Source organism: Siphateles boraxobius, unplaced genomic scaffold (genome assembly GCF_051911475.1).
Source record: "Siphateles boraxobius isolate OS27281-9 unplaced genomic scaffold, OSU_SipBor_1 25, whole genome shotgun sequence".
Classification (NCBI taxonomy): Eukaryota; Metazoa; Chordata; class Actinopteri; order Cypriniformes; family Leuciscidae; genus Siphateles; species Siphateles boraxobius.
In genome coordinates this window covers 31,614,663-31,640,000 of record NW_027508866.1, presented here as the reverse complement: position 1 = coordinate 31,640,000, position 25,338 = coordinate 31,614,663, and the positions used below count along the sequence as shown (strand labels likewise).

The 25,338-nt window shown below is 38.5% G+C and overlaps 1 protein-coding gene across 1 annotated transcript in view; it reads left to right on the top strand.

Moving 5' to 3' along the window:
• Positions 1-5,445: 5,445 nt before the first annotated feature.
• tcf7l1a (transcription factor 7 like 1a) overlaps positions 5,446-25,338 on the top strand; it is a 31,439-nt gene continuing 11,546 nt past the window's right edge. The window contains exons 1-4 of the mRNA XM_077243511.1: positions 5,446-6,198; positions 6,313-6,385; positions 6,476-6,600; positions 24,254-24,337. Of these exons, the coding sequence (XP_077099626.1) occupies positions 6,013-6,198; positions 6,313-6,385; positions 6,476-6,600; positions 24,254-24,337 (468 nt within the window). The 5' untranslated portion in view covers positions 5,446-6,012. The remainder of the gene's footprint in view (positions 6,199-6,312; positions 6,386-6,475; positions 6,601-24,253; positions 24,338-25,338) is intronic.

Below are 25,338 nucleotides of genomic sequence, written 5' to 3'. Positions count from 1 at the left end.
TGAAAAACAATAAAGAGTCATTAACAACTCGAGCAATTTTTTAACTATAATTATTTGTTGTTCTCTTATATGTAAAACCCACTATATGAACCAATCAAATTGCAGTGGATAAAATAAAAAGTCTTATACCCTACATTCTTCATATTAAAAATCCTGTTTTATTTGGAAATTTGTCTCATTAGCGAAGTAAACAAGTAATATTGATTTTCACTCATCTTATTCGGTGGCAAATACTTCTTATAAAAACGCCACATCCATACTTTTGCAACTGATGTTGACAGACCTGGAGAGTCATTCACTGCCTCTAAACATCTCAAAATAGTGTTACCTAAAGACTCATACCGTATGATTAAGCGTCCTAACCGTAAAATTTTATACTGCAGCATCCACAGATGGTATGAATATTATTCCCTTTTGCATTTTAGCTGTTTTGTGTTTTTTACAGCTTTGGCTTTTTTTCCATCCTGTCCAGGTGAAACTGCACTCTATTATTTATGGCTCGTATAAAAATGTGCCTGTTCCCACGTGCTGTTGAAAGTTTTATTATGTTAATTATACATTGGCCCGAGTCTGGAGGCCTGCTTAGAAAGTGAAGGTAATTATGTCAAAAAGGAGGTTCAACACGTGCGCAAACGCTTTAGAGCATTTGCATCTTTTTTCCCGCTGTTTCACAGTTGCACGGATTGTGCATGACGAAACATGTTTTGAGTGATGAGCAGTTCTCATTGGTGGTATTGATGGCTGTGTTTGAACTATTAGATCTGTACTTTCAGGGATCAATGGTCATTAACAGCAGAAAAGTTAATACAAAACAGCAATGCACAACAGAAGTGTGGCTTCAGTGTGAGACACAGATTCACATTAATCAAGCAATGAATCTGAGAGCTTGTTTTAGACTTCCCTGATACTAAAAGACTAAAAGTTAATTAGATTATGCTTTAGGGTCACATTTAAAGGTCTAATGCACTTTAAAATATTTATCATTATGTTCATGAAAACAGAATTTTTACGTTTTCTGTAGAAAATGTGCGTTATTTGCCCATGCAAGACTAGAATAACAAAACCCCTGAAACACTCCTTTTTAATTATATATTAACATTTTTTGAATATAATTTACATTTATTTTTTTAAATCAGTATGTATAGTATAATTTATTATTTTTGATATTATTTTTATAGCTATCTAATTTTTAATTAAATTAATTTATTATTTTTGCTAATATTATAGATTGTATTTAAACAAGTATATAAATATATAAATGGAATTATATATTTAAATATAATGTTAAAATTGTATTATTTATGATAGTATTTATTATTTGTAATATTTTTATTAGATATAATATTAAAAGTAATAAAAAACAGTATTAAACAATAAGTATATTAATATGTCAAGTTAATTATATATTTAAATATAATATAGTTTTTAAAATAGAATATTTTTTATATATGAAATTTTGAAAATAATATGCCAAAAAATATTTCAAATATATTCTAAATATTTATGCAGTGCTAAGTATTAAAAAATATGTTTTGGACAACATACAATTATAAATATATAATAGCATATGTATAAATATATAAATGAATAAATATAAGAAAAAAAAATTATGTCAATATGTTTTAAAATTGGTATAAGTTATGTATTTTTGGGTTATTTTTAAAATATGTTTTACATGGATTACGTGATTTTTTTAATACTTGGAATTAGAGGTTTGTTCAAATCATTAACTCTTATTATGAGCAATAGCATGTGCCTTAGCATAATTATACAACTGTATATCATGTGACAGTTCAGCTGAAACTGTAAAAGTTGATTATGTATTGTCATAAGGCCGGTTCACAGATGAAAGCAGAAGAAGCCAGTGGTGAACCCAGGATTGACCTCTCACATTTGCAGAATGAGGGAAAGCTTTGTTTCAGATTGTCTTAAAATAGGAACTAGTTCCTCATTTTTCTCTTGGATTATTCAAAATATAACAGTCAACAATTTGCTGATGGGAAGCGAATTATGTCGGCCCTACGAAACCGAGAATCATCTCACGTCTTTGGTTATTTTCATACAGCTCTGATTTGGCTCATCACTTCTCATTTGGCTTTGATTACACAACAAAAGGAAAGAAATACACATTCAGGCAGAAGGTGTTAAAACATGAAAGCACAACGAATTTTGTGGCACAAAAAAGTAGGGTAGGATGAGAGAGAGAAGAAATGGCAGGTAATGCAATATTCATGCGCACGAGGCAGATTTCCCTTTAGTTCTCATGATTAGAGGAGGAGAATCTGAGCCCGGCCCGTCGTCTTAGTTCTCGGGGAAGAGGATGGATGCATTAATGGCAAGTTGTAATTTTTTTTTATTTTTTTTTTGTACTTTGAGAGAAGAGAGAAGATGTGGCTTAATCAAGGAGATGCACTTCTCCTTTCCCTGCTCTTTGATGTTGTGAAAAGACGTCCACGGTTAACCCTGAGTGTGCAGCCGCTGTGTCCTTCTCTTTCAAACCGGAGATGATGAAAGTGGTGGCGCTGTATCAGGGGGTGTCCAGGTTCTCTTGAAAAAGAGATGTGACCCTGATTGAAATGAGGAACATATTTGATCTTGAAATGAAGTGCTTCCTTGCTTTGCACTAATGCACTCATCTTTGATCATCAAAAGTAATTGATATTACCACATTGCCTTTAAAGCTTATTGAACGACAACCAAGCATATTATCCGAAGAATATTGGTGTCATTGGCGGAAGGATGCACATTTTGTAGGCCATTTTCAGATGAGCTCAGTATACAATATATGAAATAGACCAAATTGTGATGAATGCAAATGCAATGTAAATTAAGCAAATTCTATGTATTGAATAAAATAAAGATGTTTTAAAAGAAAATATTATTTCAGGCTTTCTACTTCAAATTTCGCATGTTTAAATGTGTTATTTGCCATTTCATTGTAGCTAATTATTTATGAAATTTACTTGCCTTTTAAATAGTTTCAATTAAATCCTACACCAATTTTTTTTTCAGTGTGTGTATATAAAATAACACTCAAACGGTTCTATTTGTTAACATTAATTACCGTACTATGAATGACCAATACTTGCAGCATTTATTAACGAATTTCTATACATTTACTAAAAGTTGTATCTTTAATAGCTGTATCTGTTAATGTTAGTTGCTAGTTAATGCACTGAACTAACATGAACAAACAATGAACAGTTGTATTTGTATTAACCAAGGGTAGTTGGCGATGTTGTAAAGAAACACTACACACATAGAATGCATGACGTCAACATTTTCACAAATTGGAAAAAAGTTCAAAATGCAAAGTACATTTTCAGGCCCCCAAAACGCTGTTGTTGTGTAAATGAAAGGTCAAAACCATATTTTTAGTTGAAAAGAGTGTGTAATCAGCCCCAACACTGTTTTGAACTAAATACTGAAAACTTTTTACACATTTTGGCCTTTCATTTACACGACAATGGTGTTTTGGAGGACTGAAAACTGGGTTCAAAGTGTACGTTTTTGAAAACAATACCATTATTGTTTCCATGTAAACTACAAAAACGCAAACTATTACGTTCAGTCTATAGACGCATCGTGTTTCTTTACAAAGAGACATCGCCAACTACTGGCCAGGCAGCAGAATACAGCATTTTAAATCAATTTCACGGATCCGTGTAAATGGGGATGTTTTGACAACGTTGACGTCTGCATGCTAAAAATGCGAAGGACACATAGCTGTCAAGTAAACGTGCCCGAAATTGCTCATAGTTATAGTTCATGTTAACTAATGCATTAATGTTAACAAAGAAGACCTTATGGTAAAGTGTTACCAAAATAATAATTTATGTTTAGTTTTTTCAGGTTGCTTGAGGTTATTCAGGAGCTGGTATATTATATTCAGGAGTTCTGCCAGTCATTCAACTGTTTAGGGCGCACCTGTTCACTGTGCTCGCTTTTATTAACCCCTTTCATTTCATTTATTTGGTTTCAAATGTATTAAAATTTTTGGGCTGGATGCAGAGATGGGGCTGAAGATGTGTTATTTATCCTTGGTCAACAGAGAGGAAATCTGAGCGTGAAAATTCCCATGTCACTGATAACCACAAAGTCAACATGTCAATAATTCATTGCTCATATGATTTAATATATCAGCATTTGAATTATTTATTTTCTCCCTCTCTCTACCTGACAATCTACATCCGAGTCTTTCAGTACTTTCATATTCATTTCAATCGGATTGCCGCTGAATGATTTATGGGAGGCTGACTTGGCCATGCACTACATGTAAAAGGCCATCCGTGTTGATGGAAAAAACATACATGGACACAGTCTGGAGTATTTGATTTGCTCTCACCGGCGGCCCCTGAAGAGGAGCTCGGGAGCCAATGAACACTAGATGTGCAGGAGGATATAGAAAATATAGGAAAAAATTCATACAAGGCTAAATAGAGCTAAACCAGAGACAAACATGCAAAGATTGTGGATTGCATGTTTGCATGGACAGATAAAGCAAGGTTTAGCTCACAATAAAGTCTTAAGCCACTTGTGGGAGACTAAACCCCCGCAAGGTGATCGAAGAACGGACCGCCCGAAGGGGGGGGGGCTTCCTCTATATATTAACAACTTGCACAGTCTGTTCAAAACTGGATACGATTAAACGAGAATGTTAAATCAAGACAGAATATGAACTTCTGTAAACCAACTGCTTTATAAGTTTGACAGCCACTGAAGTAGGCCTATGTGCAGGTAAACAAAGTAGCTTGACCAGTTGCAAATCAGATCAAGCATTGTAAAACTGTTTGTTTCTATATAAAGTTTTGTTGTGTATTTTCATCAACCACCTCCTCCCCGATTTATCTGCCAACATGGAAAATGTCCCGTATTGTAGCTTAAACCCGCACGAAACAAGACGTGGGCTGAGGTGGCCTGGCCTTGGAGTTCCTGCAACATCTGAACAGACTGCTTCTAAGATCATCTCCTAGAAATGTTACAAAATAATATACATTTAAACAGTTAAAATATAATTATGATTAATGCATCTTTCAATTGATATATATTGAATATTACAGACAGATATATAGATGGGTGGAGGGATAGATAGAGAGATAGATAGATAGATAGATAGATAGATAGATAGATAGATAGATAGATAGATAGATAGATAGATAGATAGATAGATAGATAGATAGATAGATAGATAGATAGATAGATAGATAGATAGATAATGTATTTTTGCTTTTGTTGTAATGTTGCTTATTTGTTTCAATTCATATATTCCAATATGATCATAATTACATAGAATTATTATTATCAATAGTAGTAGTAGTAGCATGTGGTTGCTGTAGTTGTAATGAATCTTATTATTTGTTTCAATCCAGGAGGTCTTTCTTTCAGAAGTGTTGACTGTCTCTTTAAGGGGGATCGTCGTGTGAATAGAGTGTCGGTTTACACGTCAGACTCCTCCTCCTTCAGTCTGTGAGGGTGTTTCTTCCTTCTGCCCTGCTCCACTTCTATCATCCAGGGATACAAATGTTTCTTGATCCACATTCGAGTCTGTCATCGGAGCTGAATTATAAATATTAAACACACGGTCGGGGAGTTCGTGCGTCTTCAATCAAACCATGGGATTGACACACTGACACACGGAGAGATTTGGAAGAGAAACTCTGAAGCAACTGGACTGGCTGCAACTTTGAATCCACACCTTTGTTTCGCGAAACTTTTTTTGCGTGCATGACTCGTCTTGTGCAGGAGTATTGGAAGATTCCAGCAGCCACACGAATGGATATTAAATGATGGACTGTTTTGGGGGTTTATTTCAGTGTGGTTTAGTAGGAAGAAGAAAACCCCAATCCCCAACCCACAGGCTTTTGATCTGATCATGGGAAAACTGGGAATGTCTTGTTTTTTCTAGCCTCGGCACATTCGCGCTTCTAAGATTTGGGGTTAGTTCGGATTACAGGTCTTGCTAAGAGAAGAAAATTTCGTTTTAATCAGACTTTTGGGTTTTTAAGTGCCAAAATGCCTCAACTAAACGGAGGAGGAGGTGATGACCTGGGAGCAAATGATGAACTTATTTCCTTCAAAGATGAGGGTGAGCAAGAGGAGAAAATATCCGAGAATGTGTCGTCGGAGAGAGATCTGGACGATGTGAAATCTTCTCTAGTGAACGAGTCCGAGAACAACAGCAGCTCATCAGACTCCGAAGTAAGCAAAACAGTTCTGTACTATCATTTCAGTGCACTCGGCATCTAATGCATGCGTATTAAGTGTTATTGGTAGTGCTAAAACTAAACCGATGCTTTATTTCCCAAATGCAAGCAAACAGACAGGCGTCCTCTACCCAGACCAGAACTTGAAAGTTATGAGAAACAGAGAGAACACTTTGCGGAAGGTAAAAACATTTCGAGACGTATCCATGTGTTTTGTGAGAGTGGTTTATGCACCGTAATGACAATTTATTCGTTTCCTTTCGCCCCTAAAGCTTTGAGACGACAACAAGATGGAGGATTTTTCAAGGGACCCCATTATGGTTATCCATTTCTTATGATCCCAGATATTACGAATCCATATCTCTCCAACGGATCGCTATCTCCCAGCACACGAACGGTACGTGCCATTTCACTTTAAACGCAACTATCACCTTCATGACGTCACGCTGCACTCTGTATTTTTTTCTGTTGTTCAAAAGTCGCCTTTCAGTGTGCCATATTCGCTTTAAGAAACCCCAGCATTTTCTTTGTTTGCGTTTAGAATCCCTTTTAACACTTCACAACTACTAAATACCCAAGCCAGCTTCATGTTTCAAAAGTTTACCGTAGTTTCCCCCCTGTTACCACTTGTTGAGTCTGGAGCATGCATGTATTAGGAGGCCATTCTGGTGCATTGCACAATAAGTCATTTACTTGGGCTCACCCGAGCACAAAAGAAGTCTTTATATGCCGCCTCCAATGGCACGGAAATGGACTTTTCTCAGTGAAATGTCTGCACAATTAATTTTGTATTATCATAACTGGGGACAAACTGGAGGCAAGCCCAGGCAGATAGGATTCATCCAGCTTTTGGTGTCAGGAATGTGTCTTTACTCCCTTTGTTGTTGTGTGATAGGATGTGGCTGGGTTAGAGAGTTACATTTATGACTGGGCGCATAGATTTTGATGGCGTGTTTTTGTGGCTTATGTCATAAAGACCTTTGACTTCATTTGAGCCATATCAAGATTTTCTAGATAACCGCCATATAAGTTCTTCCCCGTCAGTGAAACTGTCTTTCAATTATAGGGCAGTTAGGCAACTATTGTTATCATTAGTTACCGCTTGACGGCCCTGTCGGAGGTCTCTACTGGATGCCCATTATCTTAATGACATCTTCACCTAGGGGGGTGGTTTGGCTACCTGAGCAGCAAGCCCCCACCGAGGTGTTTGAATCGCAGGCAAATTGCTGCATATGTTTGCCCTCCTCCATTTAGCTTCATTGAAGGATATCTGGAGGGTTTTTGGGTATTATTTGCCTGTTGCTCACTAAAGCAGCCATGTCAATGTATAAGTGATAAGGCATGCAAACGTAGGCTAACATGTCATTGTGGAAAAATTTCAGCGAGCCTGTGGCGATAAACTTTTGTTCATTGTGTTCATTGTCCTGCTTACTCGTGAGAATGCTTGAATCTGTTGGTCATGCACTTGGATATTAGATGTTGCATTAGGTTTGCTTGTTTGCAGCACAATGGTTTTTTCAACTCATCAAATAGCATTATAGCCTGAGAATGGTTGCTGTCGCATGAGTGGTTTGACCAAGGAAAACAGGTTACCTTTAACAGCTGTAACAAAGAGCGACTGTGATTCTTGTAGATAAGATGGATAATAACATCTGACTTCTGGCCTTCTCGTGTGTGTGTGTGTGTGTGTGTGTGTGTGTGTGTGTGTGTGTGTGTGTGTGTGTGTGTGTGTGTGTGTGTGTGTGTGTGTGTGTGTGTGTGTGTGTCTGAGAGAGAGCCTGAAGGCAACTGAGCCAACCATGTCTTCCTCAGTGTACAATAGCAAGGTTGTGTATAGTTTTGGAGTACAAAAGTTAGTGAAGCGCCACTCAGTCTATGAGGGGAAAAAAACATGTAATGTTACTGAACCGAAGCTGAAAATTGTTTACAGTAACTGTTGGCACTGGGTTTCGAACGTAAACAAAACCTGCTATGTGAAGATTTTTCGAGGAACTTTTTCTCTCAGCAGTTTTGTTTTGTTTTAGCTTGTTTGTTGGAAAAACAGTAAAGGGTTTCTTGTAGAGGAGTTAGCTTCTCTCTTCCAGTTAAAAAGGACCTTCATATACTTTTTCTTAACTGAGTTAGTAGGCTTTTAACAAGGTTTGCTTTGACCCCAGGTTGAAGTTTCTTAAGGATTCATCTTCCACAGTGCCTCTTTTCATAAATGCTAATTCAGCACTTTTGTAGTTTTCAACATCCCCATTAGTTTAACAGCATTGCTCTTTGTTTGATAATTATCACTTCCTTATTGAATAATGTTTCTTAATTGATTTAATTATATTCTAGTGAGTGCAAACGGCAGGGTAAAAGTTCGATGCTTTTGTGTGCAGATTAGTCAGTAAATTGTTGTTAGCGCTGTGAAGCTAATCTTGTCTGATTTTCTTATTTTGTTCTGTTGTGACTAGTGTTTTGTTTACTAATTTGGTGTGCTAAAGTTTGTTAGATGCTAACATATTTGATGCTATCTTATATACTCCTAGGCTGTGTGAAATCGCCCCCTATATCCTCATTCACTATCCCCTACATTATTCCACTAATAAAGTTCACTTGAAGGAATGAATGAAAACAAGTGATTGAATTCGGACACTGTGTGCTCTGGAAGGGCTGCCGCTTTTGCCTAGTTTGTGCTTGTGGTTTAATAATTTGAAACCTAGCAAACTTGCAGCTCCAGTGCTAATGAAAAGGATTATCTTGAACTCTGTCATGGAAAATAAACCTTAAATCAACAATTTAATAATCGATCAAAAAGCAATGGATGGATGATTCAGCTACGGGTGCCATCTTCTGATGAGAATCCATTGGGCGTGACTGTCACAGTGCATTATGGGTATTCTCTACCCATTGAGTGTACATCGGTTGTACACTTGTTATTGCATTGCATTATCGAATTGGATGAGTGCACTTGATTGGTTTCGGACACCACTACAAATCGCTGTGCCCTATCTAAGGATATAGCAAGCAGATGAACAATTTTAAAGCAAAAGCATTGTTTTGGAAGCACTTTGCACTTGTGAATCCACTTCTGTTGAGTGTCGAGCCACACTATCCCACAATATTAATTAAACCAAAGTGCACTTATTGCACAAAGTAGTACTAGCCAGTAAGTGGCAAGCCCTTGATCGCATAACTGCGCTGTCAGAGCACGTCAGCCCTTTATAACTGGCGTTCTCTTCCCGTCCATCTTTCTTCCACTCTTTAAACTCTCTACTCTACAATGGTATTTTAAGACCTAGAAGACAATATAAAGTAAACAGAGGAATTGTCCTGCGTACAAGAGGGCCTCATTTGACATAAACAAACAGTGCTCAGGAGAGCGGCCCTGTCAACAGCCCAAGCCTTTTCCACACACTCAGCACTCAGAGACGGGGTGGGGGTAGATGGCGAGAGAGAAACCAGGCACCCCCCTCCAGCCCGTCCCACCTCCTCGTCTTCAGCTACAGAGGGGACATTGTCCAGGCCTTTAAGTTAAGACAGCATTCCTGTAGTGCAAGACAGTTCAGGAAAGCTGAAAACCGGTGTATGAATGTTTGCACAAATGACCGAATAAACAAAGATTTACAATTTTATCCCAAGTTAATGTGTTACCGGGTAGGATGTTTTTTTTTTTCTCCTGTAAGGATAAACTAAACAAATCCAAATTAATTTAGAAATATTTCAGTCTCTCTTCTGCTGTTTCGAAGAAGTGTGCTCTATGAATGCTGTGTCTTGTTAGGAGGCCAGGAATTACATGAGACATAACCAATTCTGCTTTTCCCTCTTTTAATGTTACTGCTTCTTCAAGAGGCGAGCGTTTAAAACTTTCCTGCCGTTGGACACGTTCCACCGAAGACCCTCTCTGGTAACTTGATTATTGACCGAGATTAAAACCAGACAGTTCCTTAAAGAAAGAAATGTCAAGCCAAACATTATTTTCCTCCTCTGGTTTTTCACACAAGCTTGGCGTCGCTCTAGACGTCTGATTTTTTTTTTTTAGAACCAGGCAAAATAAAGACCTAATTTACAAATGTTCCTCCTTAAAGGAGAGTGGTTTATGGATCTGTATGTGAGGGCAAACCACAGGGGCTGAAGAAATGCAACAGGAAGTAGATAAAGGAATGCAGGGAGCTGTTCCCAAGGCCAGAGTCGTAACGCAGATCTCTTTCCTGTTGATCATATCACGTCCTGCGCTGGTCAAATGGAATCATTCAGAATTTGCTGTATTTTTGTGATTGCTTTATCTCTTTGGCCAATTATCTTCGTATGGCCCAGTGTTTACAATGTAGTGTAGATAGCAAAAGCACCATCATTACACTGCAGTTTTAATCTGTTTGTGTTTTTGTTGTAATGAAGCAGAACTGTAGCACCGTCTAAAGCATCTGCAATTTATTTTATGATTCTTTGCCATGAACTCTTTGCCAATAATTTGCCTGTTACTTATACAGTCCTGGAAAAAGCTAATTTTATGTATAAATTATATACTTTTTATAATATATTGTGATGTGTTTTTTTTAAATAAAAATATATTTAATTGTTGAATAATTTAAACTGTTTATACCAATTTTTCGCAATTTCTTTTTATGCCGACTGCCGAGAAAACTGTATGTACGCCATTGGTAAGTTAGTGAAAAGAGCAAACACTGTGGCGCTATCAAAACATTGACTATTTGTTAAACATTTCTACCTGCCCGGGATAGCAACATTGTTTCAGCCAATGGTGTGAGTTTGGGGCGGGGCTATTTGTTTGAATGACCAATGGCAGAATGAGGGTAGAGTCATTTATTTGCTACACAAATCACCTTTGAGAGACTAATATTTTTATTTATTTGTCTCAAGAAAATAAAGTATTATTGTATAACTATTTTAATATTAGTGTATAATAGTAGGCATTATTTATTCATACTTTGAAAGACTGATTTGTTAAATAAATAAGCCTATTAATCTGAATATTTGGCATTATACAGTATTTTTTTAACACAATTAGTTTGTAACTTTCACCTTGATATTCAGGTGTGTTTACCTTCTTCATTGTGAAGTAATCTTTTAATTTTTCTGCTGTCCTTGTGGGACTTAAACTATTCAGGAAACTGTGGGCCGTAAATCAAAATGATTACCAGTGTCCGAAGACACATCAGGAATCTAAAATGAATGCAGTTAGTACGATCTTTTAGGGACGTACTCCATTGGGAGTAATATAGCCTAACAGCATTTTTTTTTTCGAGGCAGAATGAATTGGAGTTTCTCTGTTGGTTTAGTAAGTGTGTGTGAGCTGCTGACGTCATTCTCCATTGATAAGATTGCACTGGCAGTGGTCAGCGCTCATCAAAACCCACTTCATGTTCACTTGCATGTCCTGCAGTGAATTTCACAGACCCCCCACCTCCCTTTCAGTCGCAAAAAACAGCGAGCTCTCACTCAGAGCTGCGTACTGACTTCATGCATCACTCCATGCTAATAAAACTTGATTGTGCCGGGGATAAAGTTTAAGGGGGTGGGGGGGCTTCAGGCTTCATCAGTCTGGTATTTTTAACAGCTGTTTTCAGTTATTACCTCGCAGTCAGAGCTTCCTGGGGCCTCGGGAGGGGGATGGAGGGAGGGAGGGAGCGGGGTGCAGGGGGGTAGTTAGGGGTAAAGCATTATGGGAAAAAAACGAAGCAAGCTGTGGGGGTGAGAGTGCCAGGTGGGTGAAAAAGTGGGCATGCAGCCAGGAAGCTTGTATGTGTGTATGTGCGTCCTGTTGGCTTGGTTAAAGCACGTGAACGCTACGATAACTTATCTCATCGCAGCCCTCTTCGGTCTCACATGGCCTTGTTGTGCCCGCTGCTTCATGCCAGGCTGAAAAGGCCTAGGGGAGATCTGATATCAGCAGCCTCAGGATTTTCTCGTAGGGTGAGGTGTACTAAGCTAGAATGTAAGCTAATTCCTTGTGTGATCAGTTGCTTGTGATATGGTTATTGTGCTGTGCTTTTAATTACTACTGTCTTTTCCCCCTAATGTTACCTTTAGTACAAGGAATGCATGTTGTCTGATATACAAAACCTGATAAATAAGTGATTAGCTGATATGGATTTTTTTAAGGGCAGATTCCATCATTGTTGTTATTTTGATATATATATATATATATATATATATATATATATATATATATATATATATATATATATATAATTTATAATCTTTAACAAATCTCAAAATTAATATAAATGTTACATAATAATTAATATCCATTGTACCATGAATCCTAAACTCGATAGAATTTAAGTAGAGATTTTAGTTTTAGTAACACCAGAAACATTTTTTAATTTCTGTCTTGTATTATGTTGAGATGTCTCATATAGTTTTGTAAGATGTAAATCTTGTATAATTTACCTTATTGCTGACATGGCATTAAAAAAGCCAATAAACATACAAACAATTTAATTTATTTAGACGAAATAGAATATGATTTTAATATCGGCCATCTAGATTAAATCTGTTCATTATATAAAGCTATCGAGTCTCATCAGAATATTTGGACTAAACCGCTAAATTCATATGGATTAGTTTTACGATTTCTTTATGAACATTTTGAAGCATCAAAGTGGTAGTTGCGTAGCTGTCAACGGAGGGACAGAAAGCTCTCAGATTTAATCAAAAATATCTTCATTTGTGTTCCGAAGGTGAACGTAAGTCTTACGGGTTTGGAACGACATGAGGGCGTGTAATTAATGACAGAAGTTTCATTTTTGGATGAACTAACCCTTTAACCCCACAAATAATTGTCCAAACATTGAAGGGAGTTGCTAGCATTAGCAATGAGTGTATGTATTATTGTAATGGTGTCAGCCGCAAGCTCTGCCCATATTGAGCGCCTTTCCTTGTCTTAAGGAGTCATCGGTGGAGAAGCTCTTTGTGGGCAGGGGCTTGGGGGTGGGCAGGCAGCCCTGATTCTCGTGTGAAATGAGGGATGTTCTATAGTGACTCTTGGCCGAGGCGCAGGGAGTGTATGGGAGCTTTTATGAATAGGGGCCTTTCAGGCGTTCAGTATGGCTCTGAAAGGCTAAACAAAAGCCTAGAGGGTGGCGACTGAGAGCTACACGGTAGATCCACAAAACACTTCACTTTGCAGCGGCGTAGTCGTAATCCCGAAGACATCAGCCATTCCAACTGCATGCATTCAAGAAATGTCACGTAAACAAAGTGGACGGCTGACAAATCTTCGAGATGTTTAACACCATAATTGGCGTTCAATTGACTAGGCTTATGGTTGTCAAAATGCTGGATTTGTTGTAGGTCTAGGAATCTTATTCAAATAATATGGCTGGCTGCTGATATTTTGTGGGAAGTTGTTTGGGAAGCTGTACACTAGATTGAATTGGGTCGTTTTTCCATGCATTTGACAGTGAGATACATCTTTGCATTGTTTCAGTTAGGGGTGAGAGGTCAAGGTTCACAGCCTGTTGACGTGACTCACAGTTGAGTGGCACCAAAGTTCCCAGATTCCAGCAGGGGGGTCGTCGTTGCGCTCCAGGGCTGGGAGCTTTTCTCCCGCCTCTTTCCCTTCTAAACTCTCCATTCGGATTTGCTCGGAGCTGTCAGACAACGTGTAGCGTAAAAAACAGCAGAGGCCTCACACACACTCTGCCGCTCACTTCCTCTCAAAAACGATGGTCCATGGCGTGATGATTAATTAGAAAAGAAGAACAAAACAAAACCTTTGCTTCAGTTCTTTTGGCTCCAGACATTCATTGGCCCGCCACAGTCTGGATCATTTAGATTGGCGGAGTGGAAGTTACATAACCGCTGGCACAAAAGAGCAGCTGTGTGATTGGAGGAGAATGCGCATTGTGTACCGCTGTGGGGTCCGACACAGACGCAGCGCTTCTACTGCTCTCACCCTGACCACAAGGTTGAGAGCGGCTCCATTGTCACATGAAATGTTCACACTGGACCACAAGCTTTTGTGTGTGTGTGTTTTTTTTTGTTCGTACGTGAGAGTGTATGTCTTATCCAGCTGGGCCTTGTCGGTCAGGGCATGGGCCGCCCCTCCCCGCGCACAGCTGCAGTTTGGGCCCAGAGGCGCAGTTGAGGGCTTGTGAAAACCCCCTGAGCCTTCCTCATTTCTCCAGATGAGAACCTCATTGTAATCGACTGAACAGGAGTGCACTGATTTTTTTTTAATGTTCTGAACTTTTTACTTTTGTGTTATAAACTTGTCAAACAGTTACATCCTTTACCATGGAACTTGTTGTAATCAATCAAAAGTCGTGCTCCATTTTAGGTTTCTTATAAACTTGCTGAAAGGGTCACCTTTCCAAACATCCCTTAAAAGGATAGTTCACTCAAAAATGAAAGTTCTGTCATTAATTATTCTCCCTCATGTCGTTCTAAACCCATAAGCTTTTGTTAATCTTCGGCACACAAATGAAGATCTTTTTGATGAAATCTGAGAGCTTTTTATCCCTCTATAGACAAAATTCAATCTTTCTTTTTTTTCAATTCATTTTGAGTTCTTATAGACTTGTCGAAAGTAGTTATCTTACCAACGGTTACGTCCTCTACATTTGTTGACGTCGTGGTCAACCAGTACTTCAATACTTTTAAACTTGTTTCTTATAAACTTGTTGAAATTGGTGACGAAGCAATTGTAATGTTTACCAGGTGCTCCCAACTTGGGTCGGGTTAAATGTTGGAAAATTTAGGGGATGTAACTGTTTCCAGCAGTTAGTACATTTTCTAACTTTGTTGACTGTTGTCGACTGTTGTCAACCAAAACTCATTAGGAGACGTAACTGTTGGAACGTTAATCACTTTTGACAAGTTTATAAGAAACCCAAAATGGAGAATGTGTTTTTGTTGACTACAATGTCACCAAAGTTAGGGGATGTAACTGCTTGAAAGTTTATAGGATGAAACTTGAAGAAAATGTTTCCAATAACTTTTTTCAACCCTTCACTTTTCCAGCAGTTATGTCTCCTAACTTTGTTAATGCAGCAACCAACCAAAACTTGTACACCATTTTAGGTTTCTTATAGATTTGTTGAAAGTGGTAACTTTTCTAGCAGTTATGTCCTCTACCTTAGTTGATGTGAAATTTGTGAGATGGCAGTTGGAATGGTTACCAAGATCAACCATTTTTAAAGAAACTGACAGGGATGGATTAACGCAATGGCCTACCTGGCACGTGCCCAGGGCGCTAGAACGGGTGGGGGGTGGGGGGTGGGGCGGGGGGGGGGGGACTGGGGGTTCTGTTGGGCACCCAAAGGAATGTGAAATCAATCGAGGGGAACCCCCTACCTCAACCGGGGTGGGGACCCCCTGGAGCGTGATTTCAGCCAAGCAGGGCCTTGCCTAGGACATTGCCTCGTCATGATCCGTCCCTTGAAACAGAATCATGGATAAAGAGTTTTGTTTGATTTAAAAAGTTGGAGAAGCTGGGGGACGTAGCTCTGTTGACATTGTCATCAACCACAACTCTTCCTCCAGTTGGTGACATTAAGTTGAAGTATGACGTTCATGATCAATATTCATGTTTTTTTTTTATTGTACGACCCAGGCGCCAGTTAGCATGTTGTTTAGGTTTTATACTGTTTGCCTGCGATTGTAAACAATTCCTAGCATCGCCCTCTCTAAACACTCCCACAGTTTGTCATGGCCAATGTCGATGGTGCATTCTCCTAGCCGCCCGGCTCCTAGACCCAACCTCGTGAAAAACCACACAAACACGCTGTGTGTACTTTAGAGCCAGTTACAGCTGCGAGCAATGAAATCTGGATTGTGTTAGCCCATGCACTGTGATTTATAAATTGTTTCTCAGGCCATAAATTCCCACTATAATTGCACTCCAAGCCCCCTTCCACTCTCCTCACTCTTTCTCTCCCCCCTTCTTTCCCTCTGCATCTTTCACTTCTTCGCCTCCTGCCCTTCCAGACGCACACACACGATTCGGAGGTACGTGGTCCGGCACTAATTGTTTGCAGGAGGGAACTGGTTTGACAAGGCAGAAAGTTTTTGAAATTAGGCAGGGCGGTCACCATTGTGAGTCAGGGCTGTACGTCGCAGGTATGTTGTGTCATGCCTCCATATCGCCCCCCTTGGACTATTATTGCACAATAGCAGTTATAAATGGTCTAAAGATAACGCTTCAGTCATTTAGAGCAATTACCCAAAAATCTGCATGATTTCCTCTCCTGCATTTAATTGCAGAGGGATTTTTTTCCTCCTGAATGTAAAATTCGCTCCCTCGGGCCTCTCTGTGGTAGATTCAAGTTTTATCCTTCGCAGCCAACAGGTTATAAAAATATCCCTGTTTATTTGTTGTGCCTCGAGTTAGGTCTCCATATGGAGGAAAGCTTATCAACAAATCCGCTTTAAACGAGAAAAACTGCAGTGGCTGTTGTGTGAAATTTTTCCAGTTCTGTTGCAATCGGGTGACATGATTATTTTTATTGTTTTTACTCTTTTGACGCTGGTTGGACTTGTTGTGTTTTAGCAGGAGGGGTATATTGGGGTGAAGTTTGAGTTAGTGTGTGTGTGTGTGCTGGGGGGAGGTGGTCTACCAGGCGGACACAATAAGTCCTTTGTCTTCATTATGCACTTAGCATTTGAGAAAGACAAGAAAGTTTCTCCATTTTACTTTATCTTCAACTGTCTTTAATGCATGTGCATCTCGATTTTAGTAGAAATGTGTAATTTAGTCTTATTCAAATACTTACAGTCTGCATTGTTTCAGTCAAATTATATTATTATTGCAAAATATAGTTATTATAAGTTGGATACCTACGAAGTTGTAGATTACTATAGCGAGCACTTTTGGGTTATAAAATGTCTTTGTTATCCCTCTTTGCTGCTTGTGGGTTAACAAGCCCAGGCTGTTCATCGTAAACCTGGGTATAGTAGTTTGGACTGCAGTGTTGAAACCAGATACCGAAATACTGGAAACCGCATAACTGTCTTGTAATTGACTTTAAGAAGGGTGGCTGGATTTTGCCTTTGCCGAAACAGAACTCTCAACAGACAGCTTATTACTTTCTCGTGGTCGTAATTATGTGTTGGGGTTTTTTTTTACCTACTGTTTTGTTTTGCGCCACAATAACGCTCTTATTCCTTATGTTTTCAAGGTTTGTTTGTGCTTATCTGGTGAAATAGTACATGTCCATACAAGTGTATTTACATTTTAATTATTAATTATCAAAAATTAAATCACACTAATATGTTTTCGTTTGAAAACGCATATTTTTCTCTCCGTTTTGGCCTTCCGTCCACACTGACACATCGCTAATCTTAAGTGGCTGTTCACTCGGAAATGCGTTATTGCGTTAAAAAAAATGAGACGTGGGCAGTGTAATGGTGAAAAATATTAGTTATTAGACGTGATTTTTTTTACTTGAATGTCACGTTTTTAGATATCGTTTCAGATGCAGCAAAACACTCGAGACACGAGTGCAACAGCCAAACACGTGCACTAAACATAAAAACAATAGGAAAAATAGCGCAATGGAATGCAAACCTGTAAAATAACCTGGAAACCTGTAAAATAACTAGGCTACTACTGTATGTTTGATATTTCATGTTTGCATGATGGTGATTTATTTATCGCTATTACTTTTTGGTTAAGAAATATTTAGCATTTTATATTATTTCTGAGTATATAGATAGGTTTAAGATAAGTTTTTACAATATTTCATGCATATTTTGCTTTACATTTACACCATGTTGATCACATCATGTGTGGTGCACATGGAATATCACTTTTTTTTTTACCAGATGGTTAATAAACAGTATGTTACTTGAATCATAGTTGTTATGTTGTTAAGTTGACTAGTTAAACAATAAAACAATTTGAATCTTGAATTGGTCAATTGTTCTGAAAAAATCGAGATGTTATTTTTTTTTGCCATATCCCCTGTTATGTGCTATTCACTTTCAGTCTGTTGCTAAAGATGTTACATTGTACACTCTTCATATCTTCATAAGTTACTGGCATTTGCTGTCCTTCGGCAAAACATGAGAGCGATTACGTTTTAGACCAAACATATAATGGTGAGTGAGTGTGAACTGGACGCATCAGTGAATGCTGAGATATTTTGCTAAATAAAATGATTCTGCCAGAAGAATCGCATGGAACTTGATTATGTCTGTTCCATTTGTATCATCTCAGTGAGCTTTTATGAGGTTTTACACATGCACAGTAAGGTGAATTTAGCGTTTTCAGACGTTTCAGTGGGGACGGAGAGTGTTTTGAAACGAAAACAGCATTTTCAAAATGATCCAGATTAATGTAGACACAGCCTAAAGTGTGTTTTTGTGACACTGAAGGTGTCTCCCAAAGGTAGTTCCTTTTTATTCTTCTGCAACCGGACGGTTGATGAATGCAAACTCGGTCTCTGTTGCCGTCCCTAAATGGGCCACATTGCCATAGAAACCCCTGGTCTCCGGATGGCTGACCTCTGAACCAGTTCTTTAAGTAGGCAGTGAATGGAGGGACTAGTGTTATCAGTGAGGTCACAATAGTATCCATGGGAACTCGGAGAGCAACTGTCAGTCATGAGTCTTTCCTGTTGAGGCTGAAGCCCAGTTCTGTGTGGAAGCCACTGGCTTGATGAAAAGAAGCACTTTAACGCATCTAATATAGTCAGGTCAGTCAGCACCACTGAACTATTGGAACAAACCACAAACATGTGTTCTGTTGCATTAGGATGATTGGCACTTTGGTGTTTTGGATTTGTAAGTGAAGTTTTATTTTTATTTTTATTTTTTTAGGTAGTTGGAAATTCCACCTGAGTTTCCAATAGCAGATCATTTTGTGTTTTGACTGATATTATTAATGATGTAGAAAAATAGTATACTATTGAAACAAAATTTAAGAGTTGATATTTAATAAAAAATATGGCCTATAATTGATGACTAAATCATATTATAGATGTATATTGTATTGATAGTTTTAAAAAATCACAATTTACAAGAGTATGTAAAATATTTTCGTACTTTTGTAACCTAACTATACTGTCTAAATGAGACTAATAAATAATAATTTATATGTGTGTATATATATAATAATTTTCTATATACATGCATATATATTTATTTATTTATGTATTATCCTTTCTTCAGTTTAAACCAGAGATGCATATCTTATTTAAAAAAAGAAAAAAGAAAGTACATTATCTGCTTCAAAAATTGGCCTAATTAAAGGTGCTCTAAGCGATGTCGGGTGACATCACTTCTTGTTGATGTTTAAAGTATCGTCAAACAAAACGAAGGCAAGCTAGACCCTCCCTCCTCCTCATCCGCGCACTAACCCCCCAAACCCCACCCCCAAACCCTTCTTATCGGTTATTGGCTGGAACAGTTTGTTATGTTTCGTGGTGCGGGTTAGCCCAGTTTGTTTTTGTTGCGGTTTGTGGAGCCTGGGGTGTCTGCAGAGACCGTGTTTTTTACAGTGTGTTCAGGGGACAGGCAGCTAGTGGATAGTGAGGAGATTTTTGTTGTATGTGACAAAAAAATGTTTGGCCTAAAAAACGCGTGAAATTGCTTTGAGCACCTTTAAACTGATTCTGATCCATAATAATAATAATCTTGGCCTATACCAAATTATATTGTGCATCCCTGATAAATAAATAATTATTTTGATCAAAGTAATATCTTATTTCAAAGAAATTGTATTATTTGGGCCAAATTTATTTTATGATGTGGCCACTCATATGCACACAGGTATGGATCCAATTCCTAAAACAAAATTTGCATTTGCTGATCCCTTGTACATGAAAGTTCCCAAAACATTGTTGAATTACTTCCTAATGTGATCGGTGGATTTGTTGGTTAAATTACTGCAGTCCATCCGATTAATGTTTCTGTAATAAGATAAGTCTGCTTTAATGAGCTTCTCCCCCTCCTCTGAGTTTAATCTCAGAACTCAGACTTCATAATTACATAATATTTTGCTTATTAATGTTGTTGTGCAAAAAAAATGTTTCTCCTTCCTATCAATAGAAAGGCTCAGATCTCTAATTCATATTTGGAGGCGGTCAAGAATTCCTCTCTTTTCCCTGCAAATTAATTTCCAATTAGCACAGATAGGGGTGTCGTTTGCCTATGAATTGTTTACTTAATTATCGGAAACTCTTGCAGCTCTTAAACAAACAATAGGCCTGAATGCCAACCTGCGGTGAGGGAGGGCTGGAAACCGCCGCCTCTATTGTCTTTCCCTCTGGCAGCAGTGAAAAGAGCAGCAAGAGGTGTCGCTCGCATAAATGAATGAGTCAGGTGATGTCAGACCCCTCTGGCCGCATCAGGGCACTGCCCTATAGGCATACATGCATGTAATCCAGAGCCTTTTGTCTGGCTTAACTGTTCTGATGCTGAGATGTAATGGATTCCTTTGTGCTCCACCAGCGTCCTGCTCCATTCTAGTGGAGGGTGTGTGTGGAATGGGTGAAAACATCGGGGAGAAATGTAGGCCATGCTTTGAATGATTGACATGACCTACTTGGCTCCGCCCCACTCAGGATTTGTCCCCCACCCGTTGTGCTATTCTGTGGAAGCTGTTGCGGTTTGAGGTACAGCTTTTAAAATCCCCGGTATCCAAAACGCAGCCTGTGGTTGCGGCAACTCATGTTGAGACTTCCAGATATCCCCTTAAAGAGGTGTCTTCTCGGTTTTGACAAAAGGCTTCATTTCATCCAGCATATGACTGTCAAGAGTATATTTGTGAAGTTTTAAGTTGTCATAATCCTGTTAAAGATCCACATCATCTTCGCTCAGCGGTGCAGAAAGTATTTAAGCAGCATTTCAATCTTTCTCTGTGACCTCTTGACATCAAGTAGACAGCTACAAACTCACTCCAGGTGTATTTATGAAATAAACCGCATGAACCTGATTAGAAGTATGTCTTCAGACTTAGCCTGCCTAGGGCAATGAGTGACATTTTGATTTTTTTTTTAGAATTCAGTATCTTTTTTTCATAATTAAGTATATTTTTAATATTCAGTATGCATGCTCAATATGAAATATTTATTTATTTATTTATTTATTTTAAATATCAGACAGATTATTCTGTGGATATTTGGCCATTTCAACAGTTCAACAGTTTAAAGAATGCATTTATAAATATAAAATAAATGTAAATATAGATAGAATTTTAAAAATATAAAAAATAATCTAATTAGCTGTAAATGAAATTGTATCATGCATGTCGGCCTCCTTGTTCTGGTAATGGTGTTATCAGCCTGTATTGAAACTTTTATTGGTTGACCACATATTTTTGACCACAGTTTGCAGGTATAGAATGTATTTTACAAAAGTAATAAAAAAAGAACACATTGCTTTTAGTGTAGTGATCAGGCTTTCGTACATGGTATTTGTTTGTGTTGTTTTTCTTAGTGAGGCTTTGATTGATTATGTTGCTCAGCAGGTTGTTGCTGCATTTGACACGCATTTTTAGGGGTTCATGTTTGCGCACCATTCCTTTTCTCTTCTCAACAAGAAGTCAATGTTGCATATTGCTAAGCATCTGCTCCTGGAATTATGGCTTTCAAATACAAATCCCCAGACCCCATGATTGTTTACTTTGGCCGATCTCCCTTTGTGTCTCCAGAAAAGCAGGGCACAGGTCCCTGCAGCCCGGTAGTCTGTGTGTTTGTGTGGGAAGGCAAAACTGAGATTGTATTTCAAGATAGTATGTTAAGTTTTCAGTCAAGTGATGGCGGTTATGATGGGGAAGGTAGATTGTATTTTTTCAGTCATCCGTCCACTTTAACTGCAGCTACAAATACCAGAAACTTGGTAAGGCCTCCGACAAGAACTAGATGTTTCTCTGAGTGGTTCTTCTCAAGAACCGTTCACAGATGCCCGATGAAAGCAGGCCACAGACTTAAAGGGATAGCTCACCTTAAAATGTAAATTTTGTCAATATTTACTCAACCTCATTTCAAAACTGCATTACTTTTTTTCTGTGGAACATGAAAAAGATATGTTGCTTGGAACCCAAAATTCTTTAAAATATCATATTTTATGCTCTACAGAAAATCATACAGGTTTGGAACAAAACATGAGGTTAACTTCATTTTTGGGTCGACTGTCCCTTGAGGGGCATTAATTTTGACTGTCTGGCCAAATTAGAAGTTGAACTTACAGCTGTCGTGTTATCAACTGTACTACAGACAAGGAAAGGTGAAAGTGAACCAAACATCTTTAATAAACAAGGCACAATGTCTCGATTCATCCTGCCAGCTGTAAGGAAACTGTACCAGTCCCTGCTTATAAACTACTTTTTTTTCCGCACCAACTAACCCTGCAACTCCACCAGACCATAATGTCTTTTCCATTTTTAGCCCACAGTCTTAACCAAACTTCCTCACAACAATTCCACTTGTGATGAATGAAGTTTAAAGGGAGAAACAAAGCCTTATTAACCCCTGATGTACCATGATGGTTGGTTGTAGAACATGTTTACTATTAGACCTTATTATTTTGGTGTTGCAATGTTGGATAATATCCAATTTATGCCTATATGAGAGATTACACTGTTTTGGGATTGCCATTTAGTGTTGACCATGGTTGACTGCGCATATCATTGACTATTTTACATTGACTTGAAACTTTTGTGAAGCAGTTGCTGCCAAGCGTTTTTTATTTTTTTATTTTTTTTATGAATGATCAATTTATGGTTTGGATTCATTTAAGTAAAAAAAAAAATTCTAAAATTTACTGGATTATTCAAGTGTTAGCATTACTGCATGGTTAGTTAATATATAATCTATTTTATTAATTGCATTTCAGGCAAAAAATAACTGTATTTTGACTGTGATGCGAGATTTTGATCATATAGCCCACCCCTAGTATATATGCTTGGATGTCGATGTATAAGGATTTGTCTACATTTATGGTGTCCCTTAAGTAGAACTATAAATTTGAGAGAGTTTTTGAGGTATATATGTTCACTATAACCCCAGATGCTTTCAGCCCCTAGACTCAAGAGCTTATATACAGGAATGATGACTCCACAGGAACATCTGATATGGTTTGACTTCTACACAAACCAGATGACTGAGCCAGGCGGGGAAGCTCCGTGAAGGGTTGAAAAACTCGATTTTATAAATTGCTCCTGAAAATCATAGGCGCTGGATGCGAGGGGCCCCAGAAAAGCTGAAAGGCATCAAACTTTGACAAGTGCACTGAGCAACGAAGGCTTTCACAATAAATGTCTCCCTCTGTATAGGAAGTCCTGTCATTCATCACTGTGTGTCTCCTCCCTGCTCCTTCTCTCATTCCATACCTCACTTACCCTAGCTGCATCGCTTTTGCATTCTTCATATGCTCTCATTGATTTATAGAGGAGTAAAATTAGAGAAAGGCAGATCTCCGATTCTGCTCTATGCATTCTGTAAGGCCCCTTCCTATTCTCCCAGTGTGTTATTGGACTTCCTCCCAGCTGTTCCTCATACTAACATACACCCATATTGTCCATCCAGCTGGGCATTTACTATGCTGGGACTTGCAGTGCAAATAATGTTTTACTTTCCCCTTCCCTGGGCCGGACTGCTCTTGTCTCGGCCCTGCAAACTGTTCCAGCTAATGCTCCCAGGTGCCAAACAGCACTCGGAAGTTAATCTCTACAGCTTTCAAATGAATTAAGACAAAGAACAGCTGGATTGCTAGAACCAGTTGATGACTATGTGGTCCATTCAATTGATTTCTGCCATTGAATCTCCTTACCAGACTAATTCCATTTTAAAGGAATATTCCAGGTTAAAAAGCAGATCTGTGTTTGTGTATGGAAATACACCTCTATATGCTACACTCTATAGTCAGAATAAATTATTTCCTGTGGCAAATGTATACCCTGGTTTATTCCTTTAATGCAGTACAAAAACTTCAACCCACCCGTTGAAAGTGGAAACTCCAAAAACCTGTTTTGGTGACTTTTTTTAAATCAAGACAGGCATTCACTATATCCATTTTGAGTAATGGGAGTATTTTTGGTTATTCAATGACATGTAGACCACCTGTCAGATGTGTTAATGATGGTTTGTGATTTTCTCTTTTGTTCTCTGCAGTATCTACAAATGAAATGGCCTCTTCTTGACATTCCTGGGGCTGCAGCCCTCAAAGACTCCAGATCACCCACACCAGGGCACTTAGTAAGTCCACCAGCAACTTCATATTCTGTATAGTTCACAATGCAATCAAAAAGGTCTTAAGATAAGTTGGGTATAACCTTTTTGAAAATAGTCCATTCTTATCTTGTGCTCTTGCGTGATATGCGTACTTAGGAAATGCTTTGAAAGGCCACATTTTGATCTAAAACCATTAAAAGAACAGTAAAATATTGTAATATACTGATATTTAATTCACTAGATTTGTTTAACTAGGTTTCAGAGCAAAGGTACATTGGTAACTTCTTTCACAGTGAACAACCGGAAATATGTTTGCCCACACAAGCACGACTAGCTTTCAGTCGAAGCCTGGCTAAGGCCAAGGGCTTAAGCTTGTCGTACTAAGTGTCAACAAGCAAAATACTTATTTTCCTGCCATTCCACCCCCTCCGGCCACTCATGCGACCCAACTTTTGACCTGCTTTGCCCTTTCCAGACACCACGGCGGAGAACCTCAGGAATGCTCGCTCCAAATGGCAGCTAATCCATTCCGGAGACACGTTTTTTTTTCACCCTCCAAACATGGAGGTAGTCAGCTCAGAACGAATGAGGTTTTGCCACGGTGGCAAAGTGATCACTGACTGTGGTCCTAACTGGAAGATTAGAGCGTTTGCCCAAGAGATTCCCAAACAGACCTTTGGGTCAGTTCTGTCTAAATGAGAATCCAATTTAAAGCTCTCAGGCCAAAGATTACGATGACCTGATAATAGGGCCGGTACACTGGGCCTGTTGTGTCTGCCGTCTTGTCTTTATTTACTTAGCATGTGTTTCATAAAGCACCTATTATCATGTTTGGGGACTCCAGACAGACTGCAAATATGCAGCGGGGGAATTTCAATCCAATTATACGGAGATGAGTTGACAATTGAAGCCTGTTGATGCTGACTTTGCTTTAACACTCAGTATTGTGTTGTCCTAACAGAACGAAGAAACACTGAATGCTACTGTTCTCCCGCCAGGAAAACAGACTTCGCTTCCTCATTAGA